The 12,177-nt window shown below is 38.4% G+C and overlaps 1 protein-coding gene across 1 annotated transcript in view; it reads right to left on the bottom strand.

Annotated features, from left to right (window-relative positions):
- grm5b (glutamate receptor, metabotropic 5b) overlaps positions 1–12,177 on the bottom strand; it is a 156,307-nt gene that overhangs the window by 39,723 nt on the left and 104,407 nt on the right. The window contains exons 7-8 of the mRNA XM_057838071.1: positions 6,805–7,040; positions 3,589–3,710 (exon numbers count right to left, since the gene is read on the bottom strand). Coding sequence (XP_057694054.1) covers positions 3,589–3,710; positions 6,805–7,040 — 358 coding nt within the window. The remainder of the gene's footprint in view (positions 1–3,588; positions 3,711–6,804; positions 7,041–12,177) is intronic.

The raw sequence follows: 12,177 nt of genomic DNA, 5'->3' as shown, positions 1-12,177 counted from the left end.
TGATTTCGATTTTTATTCATAATTTATCTGTTTTGCTCTGCGTAATTGCTATTTGCAATAGTACATGCAGCATTTATTAAGTGGAAATTTTAGTGTCAGTTTTCGGGCTGTGGAAAGAATTCATGGAATTATAATGTATCCTATGGGAAAATCCTACTCGACATACGGCCATTTCACTTACAAACAAGGTCCTGAAAAGAATTAACTTTGTATGTAGAGCAGGGGTCGCGTTAACCGAATATTTTCCGTCGTTGACCGGTTTTTGAAAACAGTGACGGAAAAAACTGAAGTCCGTCCTTCATTTTGACAGGTTGCAATTCACACCCCAGACCACAGGGTGGCGAGCGAGCATATTAATTAGCTATTGTCTCTCTTAATTCTGTCAGAATATTGTAGTGTCACCGGGGTCTGGCGGCAGCACCGTGATTGACACATCAACGCGAGGTTCTTATTGGTGCACCCGGTGTACCAGCGCGTCATCCAATTGGTGGACTAGATTGCCGCCTGTGTATAGACAAGTTTCCGAGGTACTTCCTGTTTACTTCCTTATGTCTTCCTTCCCCTTCCGTTTCCGTCTGTTTACCATTGAAGTCAGTGGCGGTGGAATCGAAGTTGGAAGGTCTTTATACAAGATCCCGGGAATGTTATTTTGATGTAGGCGGGTGGAGAACCAAGCCAAGGCCTCCATGTTTTGTACCATGTCGATTTCCAAACCATGGGTGCTCGTACTCGTCATACAGGAGGGAGGGAAGGAGATGTACAAAACTGACAGCTCCTGCAGTCATGCCCCCGCTGTTATTGAAGGTAATGTGCTCTAAAAATACGAAACCTAAAATCTGGCGCATGAAACGACTTGTTGCCTTTGCTATTGATATTACGATGATGATTGTAATTACGAAGTTTAATCATTTTTACAACAACTAGCTTCTGCTACTGCTGCTAGCCGCCTGTTGCTAATCATGTTTGAATGCACCGCATAAATCTATTCGTTTGTTTACAGCTGGGAAACGCTGTTATAAAAGGGACGACAACTTGGCTTGTACGTTGATGGATATATATCGAACATATATCGTTTGCGTTCCACAATGATAATGACAGCTCGACTCCCAGGAGAGGCCGAGAGAGAGGCAGGAATTGTGACAGACGGTGGTTCGCCGAGATCGCCGTGATCCAACTACCAACTTGTGAACGGTAGCATTTATAAATATATGCTATTGGAGCTGGAATTACCGAGGACGGAAAAAAGCACATCTAAATGCCGCCGAGGGCCTCCGTGATGTCGCTATTTGTTCACGAGGCACCGGAGCTCTGCGGTCTGATATCACATTCTCGTATGCTATTTTTGCAATACTTTTATAAATGTGATTTATTGACCTGTTTTGGAGTGCACCAATCGTTTTAAATAAAACAAGACATGGAATTATGTCTAAATGTTTTATTGTGATCAATGCCTGCAATAAAAAAAAGAATTGACATACTATTTGTGTTTACATCATATGTACATAACCTTGTAGCATTTCCTTGTAACAAAACAATCCATGTCAGCCCTTCTGCAGTCGGCAAATGTAATATAACTTGTAATTTCACCACATTTTGGTCACTAATGGCCGTAGTATCAATCCATTCCTCACGTTAACACAGGCTGACCGTTGTTAATAATTTTGTCCACGAATGATCAACGAAGTGACACGAACTGCCATCCAATCTCATCTACTTGTCATCTAGGTCGTGCTGAATCAATTTTTGAAGATTCCATGGGTTGCTCTGGCTTGATTTCGTAGTTTTATCGTCGTCAATACACTGCTAATACACTGCTACTCAACCGGACCAGAAGTGCGAAGCCCATATTTCGCTCAGGAAACTTGTCTATAGACCCCAATCACATGACGTCACAACTCCGCCCCCTGACTGGAGCAGCCATATTGTCCGTCAGCTCGTCGTGTTTACACATTACCGCTACGTACATGCCTCCTATTACGGCGTGTTTTTCTGCTCGTTAACATTAATAATCAAAATGGCGAAGGCGTGTGTGGCGATTGGTTGCAGCAACAGAGAAGATAGACGGAGAGACTTGAAGTTCTACCGTATTCTGAGAGACCCGAAGAGGAGAGCGAGATGGACTGCTGTAATTCGACAAGAAATCTGGGCACCAAACGATCACCACAGACTATATAGTAGTCATTTTATATCTGGTAAGATGCATTTAATGTATATTTAGAAGATTTTGGGCTGACAACCACAATTAAGATCATTGTGTGACGTTGGTGATTGGGGTCTATATAGTTGCCTCTTTTTCTTTGGGAGTGGAGTTGTTTTGTTGGTGTTGTTGGCGGTAAGCAGAGTAAAAAGAGGGAGAAAAATACAACTTCCGTGTCTAATTTTTCGCCGCCAAGCAAGCGTTACAATATTAATTAAAAATGAATGAAAACTAAATACTATTGAATATGTCATCATTATCATTTTAAAAATTTAAGTGACTGGTAAAAATAGATTATGACCGGATTTTTATGACCCTGTCAGTCAAAATGACAGACAACGAAAATGTCTAGCGCAACCTCTGATGTAGAGGTACCACTATATTGTGAGATTTTTATTTTTTTATCTCGCATGAGAGAATATGCAATGTTGCTTTAGCCTTGTTTACTAAGTGATCCTTACACTCTAGATGTACATTGTAGCATTAGTATAGCATTCGCGTTAGCATTAGCTTTAGCATGGCGAGCATCCTCTTAAACTCACTTGTTTACATCACATTGTGACGTCCTTGTGGTTTTAATTATTTGAAAATAATGTACAGTTTTTGCTGAGTGTGTGTAATCATAAAAAGAAGTGCTGCTTTCGTTGTTTTTTTAGGGCTAGACTGAATTAATTAATAAGTCATTCATTGTAAATTTGAAGTGGTTGAAGCAATTAAAAAAAAAAAAAAAAATCCACCTGCGTTTAAAAAAAGCATATCGGTTTGCAAAATTGGCTTAGAATTCTGGCAGTTGGCTGGATTTTTTTTTCTAGATCAGTATCGGTATCGACATTTGAAAATCCCATTTCAGTCAACCTGTAGTTTAAACTCAGCTCTATCATATGTGAGCAATTAATTTTAGCTTGTTGCATTACGTGTTAGTGTGCATTACAATATTGATGAAAAAAAAGAGTATTTGGGTGTAAAAACAAACAATTTTGAGCTTGAGAGAAGATGGAAAATCAATGAGTGCCACTGTAAATCACTGACCATGACCAATACAACCATTTGGAACACCCTGAAGAGTGAAGAAACAACTTGTTGTTAAATGTACTGCCTTCCCCATCATGATTGTTGTATTTTTAAAGTGCACTTGTTTGCAGCTAAACTATGCTGATAATTGTTGAAATTACCAGAACTGTTCAGTGTCGATTACTTTGCAGTCAAAATAACATGCAAAGTTTTGGATGAGGTATCTAATGATTGCATATTTGGCATAACACTATCAATTTTGATCAATTTGTTAACTGTATATAAAATGTGCTTACAGTTCTATATCTATGAATGCATCCACAGCTGTCTTGGTGACTCAATCTGTTGTATGCCTCTATCATCCATTAAACAGCACCCACCTGATAGCCTGGGCACAGTGCCCGTTGCATGTTATGCAGGCCATATGCCATGGAATAAATGGCATTGATGACAAACCCCATTTTAGTGTCCTGGGCATATTGCTGCCGAAGAGATTCTCGCTCTGCACAAGTAGGGGAGAGGGTGTTGGGGTTTGAAGAATAATTGAATGAGAAACACAGCTATATGACAAAGCTCTTGATTTAATATTACCCACTGTATTTTCTATGAATTATAACAAGGTTTTCTTTTCATACATCAAAGACCACTCAGCTGCCTCTCGTTGCTTCTCGGGAGCCACTTCTCCCCAGCCTATCTCATTTCTTTTTTGTCTCCTGTTCATTTGGGTTTCACGTCCCATTTCATTTGCATACAGGAGATGTGATCCCTTTCAAGTTGTGCTCACACAGTATTTTACCTATGAATGCAGCCAATGAAGCAGGGAGGAATGGGAGGTGCACAAAAAATAAAAGGGGGCAGCTGCTGGATGTGGTAAAAAGATTGTCGTATATCCAAAAAACGTACTGTATAATACTGTATATGTAAGCAGCTAGTCTGTTTGGGTTTTTTTCTGACCAGCAAATTGTAAACAAACAAAAAAAAAAATGTCAACGAAAGCTAGACTCCTAATGTGGCCAGAGAAAAACACAATTTTACTTTAAATAAAGAGGACTTCTGGTAGTCAAATTATATGATTTTTCAAGAAAAATTGCATAGAAACACATTTATACTACACTTGTAAAAATAGGGTTGATACAGATAATCTCGCTTAAACTTTGTCTGAAATGCCATGACAGCTCATGCACGCAGTCATTCTTGCTCCTACGATGTCAGCAGGGGAGTCATGAAGCGGCATCCCCTCGCCAATAACAGTTTTGCAAATGATCACTCCAATTATAATGTTGAAATACAAATGAAATTAAGATAACACACAATACATTACAATTGGTTAAATTTAGTCAGTGGTGGAATGTAACAAATGTAACTATTCTGCAATTTGAAATACAACTGAGCAGTCAATGAATTTTCTGGTTCTTTCTTCGAATATTGACTAACATCTCTATATGTATGTATAGTGGTATGAAAAAGTATGTGAACCTTTTGGAATTTCTCACATTTCTGGATAAAATCACCATCAAATTGCTTCAATTAAAGGGGTGTAGCGTATAATGACTACATTGACATAACAATAACCTTGGTAAAAATTGGTGTTGTGCCTAATTACATGACTAATTGTCAGGCAAAGTTTGACTTTTGTGGGAGGTGGGGCAAAACATAGTGAGGACGCCGAAAAAAAAATGAACTACATATATATATATATATATATATATATATATATATATATATATATATATATATATATATATATATATATATATATATATATATATTATATATATATAACGTTGGAATTTGTCACATTTCTGCATAAAATCACCATCAAATGTGCTCTGATCTTTGTCAAAGTCACACAGATGAAAAAAAAAAAACTGTCTGCTTTAACGAAAATCACCCGAACATTTATAGGTTTTCATATTTTAATGAGGATAATGTGCAAACAATGACAGAAGGGGGAAAATAAGTATGTGAACTATCACATTTAATATTTTGGCAGCAATAACTTCAACCAGACGCTTCCTGTAGCTGGAGATCAGTTTGCCACATCCATCAGGACTAGCCTATTCTTCCCTACAAAACTGCTGTAGGTCAGTCAGATTCCTGGGATGTCTGGTATGAATCACTGTCTTCAGGTCATGCCAAAGCATCGCAATGGGGTTCAAGTCTGGACTTTTACTTGGCCCCTCCAGAATGTGTATTTTGTTCTTCTTAAACCATTATGAAGTTGATTTACTTCTGTGTGTTGGATCATTGTCTTGTTGCAGCATCCATCCTCTTTTTTAGATTCAACTGTGTGACAGACGGCCTCAGGTTTCCCTGCAAAACATTCTGATGAACTTTTCACTTCATTTTTCCATTATTGATTGCAAGTTGTCCAGGCCCTGAGGTAGCAAAACAGCCCCAAATCACGAGGCTCACGATGCTTCAGGGTGGGGATGAGGTGTTGATGTTGGTGAGCTGTTTCATTTTTCCTCCACACATGACATTGTGTGTTTCTCCCAAACATTTCAACTTTGGTTTCATCAGTCCACAAAATATTTTGCCAAAACTTCTGTGTAGTGTCCAAGTGCCTTTTTGCGAACATTAATCTAGCAACAATGTTTTTTTTTTAGACAACAGTGGCTTCCTCCGTGGAGTCCTCCCATGAACACCATTCTTGGCCATAGTTTTACATATAGTTGATGTGTGCACAGAGATAATGGACTGCGCCAGAGATTTCTGTAAGTCTTTAGCAGACACGCTAGGGTTCTTTTTTACCTGTCTGAGTATTCGGCGCTGAACTCTTGGCGTCTTCTTTGGTGGACGGCCATTCCTTGGGAGAGAAGCAACAGTGCCAAACTCTCTCCATTTGTAGACAACTTCTCTGACTGTCGATTGATGACCATCCAGACTTTTAGAGATGGTTTTGTATCCTTTAAACCACTCATCAGTGATTGGGCACACACCTGACTTAAATTGTTTGGTAAAAGTCGGTTTCAATTGCTCTTTAAGTCTTAGGCAGAGGGTTCACTTACTTATTTTACCCCCTTCTGTCATTCTTTGCATGCTTTCCTTATTAAAATATGAAAATCTATAAATGTTTGGGTGATTTTAGTTAAAGCAGACAATGTTTTTACATCTTTGCGATTTTAACAAAGATCAGATCACATTTGATTGTGATTTTATGCAAAAAAGTGAGAAATTCCAAAAGGTTTAGATAGTTTTTTATACCACTGTATATTTATAAACGTATATTACATTTTTACATCGAAGAAAATACTTTCATAAGCAAGCTTTTTAAAGCAAGTATTTTTACTTGAGTAAATGTTTTCTTGGATACTTGTACTTTTACATACGTAATTTTTTGCACCTGTGTCTGTCCTTTTACTTAAGTAAAAAACGTGAGTACTTCATCCACCACTGGATGTAATCAGGGGGCAGAGACATGACGCGGCATCACCTCGCCAAAAATAGTTTCGAAAATGATCACTCTAATAATAATGTGGAAATACAAATTAGATGAAGAGAACATACAATATAATACAATTAGTTTAAGTACACAGATCATTACAATAGCTTGTACAATAAATTTAGCAATGACCCAAGCTGTCAATACTCACTACTACAGGTGCGGTTGTACTTAGGGCTCTCCTGTGGGTGGCCCTTCAGTCGACAGTGGAAGCGATGTTGCCAAAATTCCGTAAACCAGGGGTTCCTGAGGTTGTTGTCAGGGCGCAGTTTAAGGTAGTAGTCATCAAACCATTTGACGTCAGCAGACTGGAGCTTTATTGTTATGCCACCGGCGGCTTCCTTCACGTAACCATCTGTCACATCATACCTGTCCGCCCATCCATCACTGACAAGACACAAACAGAGTGACAAATTATTCCCTATATTTTGGCATGTCAAGGGCATTCAAATTATTATTGCATATGCACAGAATGCTTAGACAAATTCTATAGTTTAAAGTACAGTAAAATCAATATGTGAAAGTGTGCTTCTGTGGTATTGACATTTTTATGCTGACATTAGCCTACTGAGGGACTCTATTACAACTGTCAGGCCACGTTATGAAGGATTTAAAATAATCTTCATTGTGCAAATGTAAAAAATGACGCTCTTAAACGACCGGCGAATAAACCCAACAAACCTGTCACCTCACCTTAAGAATTAGGCACATTACCATATCAATAAAGGTACAGCCTCTCTCATAGCCCATCTGTTTAAACTGGAGAAGACTGACACAGATTACATTTGACAGTTGTCTCCCAGCTTGGACTTTGCGAGAGCAAACATTTGCTTGATAAAAATAAAATAAACCACATAGATCGAGCTGCTTGTTTATATCACTGTGTGGGTCAGCTGCAAGAAGTACTGGCTAAGATGCAGATTAAACAATGTACTTGATGAGCATGTAAATCACAGTGCTCCATCATTTTTTCTCTATTTGACCGAAAACACACACGCGTGCACAAGTTGGGGTTATTGGGTCAGCTACGTATTTTGGCATCAGCTCAGCACCCCAACTCAAGCAAGGTTGGTGAAAAACAAAAATACTAAGATTGTGGTGATAGATAACTGCAGTTTTTAAGTATTTTTTGAATCTTTGTATCGACTGTTCCTCAAAGATGCACAGATGGTGCAGTGAATGAATGAGGGGCTAGAGACATTAAGAAGAACAAGTGAACAAAAATATTCTCTTCACAGCTAGACAAGTTGGCCTCAAGCAAGACAATTATATGCTCCTCTTTCTTCCTCTAAATCTTCCTTCCCTACTTTCTTTTTTCATGTTTTTGCCCCTTTTTTCATCCTTGTGGTTCTTTTGAAACGATTGTGGATTGCCTAACAGAAAATGCCTACCATCTATAAAATGTTAACATGTTCCTGATTTGAAAAAAAAAAAACAACAACAACAACAAAAAACGAGGATACCATTGCCTACACGGATCGCAACAATATGATCATTTTGCCAGGAAAACTCAAGTTCTGTACCTTTCAGTTCCATTCTCCATTTCTATGGTAGACACAGATCTAAGACTCATGCAGTTGGTTTGGGGGCGTTTCGGAGTCACTACCTGTTGATTTTGGGGTGACTTCATGTTGATTTGGGGACAATTCGGAGACACTTCCTGTTGATATCATGTCACTTACTGTTGATTTGGGGTGTAGACTTCATATTGATATTGACGGGACACATTCCCCAGAGACTGTGCCATGCCTTCAAACAGGGGGCCTTCCCACACTCCGCTTCAGGGGGTTATTCTCAAACGCATGCAGTGATCCAACGCCAGATTTAGGTTGATAAAGTATGAAAGCTTTACCGCATACAAACAGGAAGGATTGTGTTAGGAGTGATTTGTTCAAGAATACAAGGTAATTATTATATTTTTCATATGACGCATGCATTTTGAAACGTGAAAAAAATTAAAGGGAGAAATTAACTGGTACAGCATTGGCATAGTAATTCGCACTATTTACGTAAAATAAATGCTAACTGCCCGTTTTTTTTTTTGCTTTTAACCAAGAATCGACACTGTTTTACGTTCATATCTATAAAGAATTCATTTACGCATTTATTCACATGAATTTCCAACGTAAAAAGCTCTTTGTGGTAATTAGGCAGCGCCACAGTGGCTTAAAGACTAGAAGCACATTCGACATATTTACTTGAAATAAATGCTAACTGCCCGGTTTTTTGCTCTTTTAACAAAGAATCGAGACTGTTTTACGTCCATATCTATAAAGAATTCAGGGATTTACGCATTTATTCACAAGAACTTTCAATGTAAAAAGCTCCTTGTGGTGATAAGGCGGCGCCACAGTTCCTTAAAGACTAGAAGCACATTTGACAAATTTATGTAAAATAAATGCTAACTGCCCGTTTTTTCGCTTTTAACCAAGAATCGAGACTGTTTTACGTCCATATCTATAAAACATTCGGGGATTTAAGCATTTATTCACAAGAATTTTCAACGTAAAAAGCTCTTTGTCTGTGTTCCTACTCGGTCAGTTTTGATGTAGATAGGCCCCCTATTAATCGGCCCCGCGCCCAGTCAATATATTATAAAGTCTATGTTTGGGGACATTTCGGGGGCCACGTCTTGTTGATATCAGGTCACCTGTTGATTTGGAAACACTATTGGGTGGAACAGTTGGAAATATTAGTAACATTTGTTCTTTACTTCAGATGGGTGGTAATCAAAGTCCAACATGGGTGAGTGGATATCGGGCTCATTCAAAAAGCTCAATATGGCAAGGCAAAATCACACCACAGCCGAATAGACAGCTTGTGTTGTTGGATGTCATAAGGCAGGAGGAGGCATAACGGCATGCCAAAGTCAATGTCTAGTCGGAAACCTCATTCTCCAAGCAAGCATACCAAATATTGAATGTGTCAATGCAGAGTACTGTATTGGATTTTATAGATTTAAACAAGTCCAGAATGGTGCACAAAACCTTGTGTTAGAACAGTAAAACTGAAAAAATTGACAAAATAAAGGTTTACAAATTTAGGCCATCTCAAACCACTTACTATTTCCTGAGGGCAGGGGGTAGAGCATTGACTGCGTCGATTTGTACCCCGGACAGTGGATCACAGTGTTAGCTCTTTTAAAAAACATTGTTAGCTTGCATGGGAGTCGCCAGACATATTTCACTGGGGCACCTACCCTAGTATTGATCTGCAGTGCCCCAGTATAAATGTCACTGGTAATTTTTTTTTTTTAATGAATAAAATACTTTGGAGTTTTAAGTCTACATAGCATAATAAAAATAATGCACTTATTAAATATGGTCATATTACTCTATTCACTCCATATACACAGTCGGAACATGGCTCTTTAATATAGTAATTTATGCAAGTTACTTTGGCTGTGATAGGCATAGGAGTTGATGCTTCCGCGAGATATAATTTCGGGAGATATGCTGCCTTTATGTGTGTCTGGAGATCTGAGTTCCCAAATTGGAAAATCGTTCTGATGTGTTGTAAAGTCGTAATGTGGGGTAAAAACATGGTTGCTACAAAGAAAGGCAGCCTATTATAATGCTCCAACGATACACCGCAAGTTGAGTGACTGTGTGGCACTTTTTATAAACACCATGTAACAGAGAATCTTTTTTTTTCCGATTACGCCCACATGTGAATGCAGCATCAATATTACAGTGCGTGTGCCAAATTGCCAATCATACAGTCGGCGGTGCAAATTACATCTTCCCACCTGCTTTACAGGTTAGTGCCAGATGAACTGCCCATGCCCCTTGTTCATTTTTACCTCTGTGTTGATGTTTGTTTGGTTGCCTATTCCCATGAATTGTGAATTTAAATGGTTCAGCTATATTCTTTACGTACGTTCGCTAATTGAAGTAGCAGGTTAGCTGCCATCTTTTGGCTAACTGGCTAAGAACAGATCAACAATTAAATGCGACTTGAGTGAGAGGCTCTCACTCAAGAGCTTTGTCTAAAATTGTGTTGATATGATTGGTGCTATTTGAACTGTATCAATACTAGTGCCAGTATAACACCATTTACCATTTACCATTAATTGCCATTTGTTGATATGACCAAAATGAATAGAATCAATCCGCATGAATTATTTGGCTAGCTTTGGGATATAACGTCGAACAATGTTGTATGTGTGCTCATCATAATTTCCAGCTGTTTTACAAGCCTTTTATTTGTAACTCCAGTCCCCGTAATCTGTAACAAGATGTCTTATTTTTATTTCTATTTGACTCAAACAGGATTACTCTTGCAAATGGACATTAGAAAGTGAGCAGAGGTGAATTGGCTATCAAAAAGGGATGTCCCAATTTTGATTTAGAATACTGGTGGCTGAAAAACAAAAACAAAAAACACTTTTTTTTTTTTACAGAAACTTGTATTTTGGTTTAACTATATATAGTTTAAAGTTCTATTTTTTTAATAATAAAAATAATAATAATAATAAAATAATAATAATAATAATAATAATAAATCAGTGCCCAGCTGTGCCCCAGTATTGTATTAGGTCTAGTGACGCCCTTGTTAGCTTGAATTGACAAAAGTGTATTGGTTAATGTTTCTTAATGAGGATATTGGTTATCAATAACCAATTCTGTCCTGACACAAAAGCAAGGTGGGTAAGAGAAGGGAAAAAACGTGTTCCTGTAATCGTGTTCACACTGACAAAACACATGCTGAAATTGTGGAAACAGTTGTCAGTCGTAAAAAGTGGTGGGGGAAAAGATGACCAGCGACAAGCCCAAAAGTAAGGCACTACGGTAGGTGATCAATTTGTTAGTCTGATAACCTCTCACCCTGAAAATAGTGCCATATGATTATGTTCATGCAGCTCTCACATTCACAAGATTATGTTCATGCAGCTCTCACATTCACAATTTTACTGAATATGAGGGGCTGCAGCTGTGCCTGTTTCGTCTCTCATGTTTATCCATCATTTTCTAATCAGTATTTTTCTTGTTTTTCTACCCTTCTTTTTGGTTTGTCAGTCTAAAATCACACACCTGCAAAAGTGCCTCATCTCTTTTTCTGCGTCCTTTCCTACATTTCTGTAATTGGAGTACCTTTACTTAGAGAAAACAAACCCAAGATCTAGGAAATCCAGGCAGGGATAATGCGCCATGTCATAAAGCTGGAATCATCTCAGACTGGTTTCTTGAACATGACAATGAGTTCACTGTACTCAAATGGCCTCCACAGTCACCAGATCTCAATCCAATAGAGCATCTTTGGGATGTGGTGGAACAGGAGATTCGCATCATGGATGTGCAACCGACAAATCTGCACCAACTGTGTGATGCATGATGATCATGTCAATATGGACCAAACTCTCTGAGGAATGCTTCCAGCACCTTGTTGAATCTATTCCACGAAGAATTGAGGCAGTTCTGAAGGCAAAAGGGGGTCCAACCCGTTACTAGCATGGTGTACCTAATAAAGTGGCCGGTGAGTGTATATAGTGTATATATACAGTATATATATATATATATATATA

The sequence above is a fragment of the Corythoichthys intestinalis genome, chromosome 6, assembly GCF_030265065.1.
Source record: "Corythoichthys intestinalis isolate RoL2023-P3 chromosome 6, ASM3026506v1, whole genome shotgun sequence".
Taxonomy (NCBI): domain Eukaryota; kingdom Metazoa; phylum Chordata; class Actinopteri; order Syngnathiformes; family Syngnathidae; genus Corythoichthys; species Corythoichthys intestinalis.
Note: the sequence above shows the minus strand (reverse complement) of the source record. Positions and strands in the feature narration are given on the sequence as shown.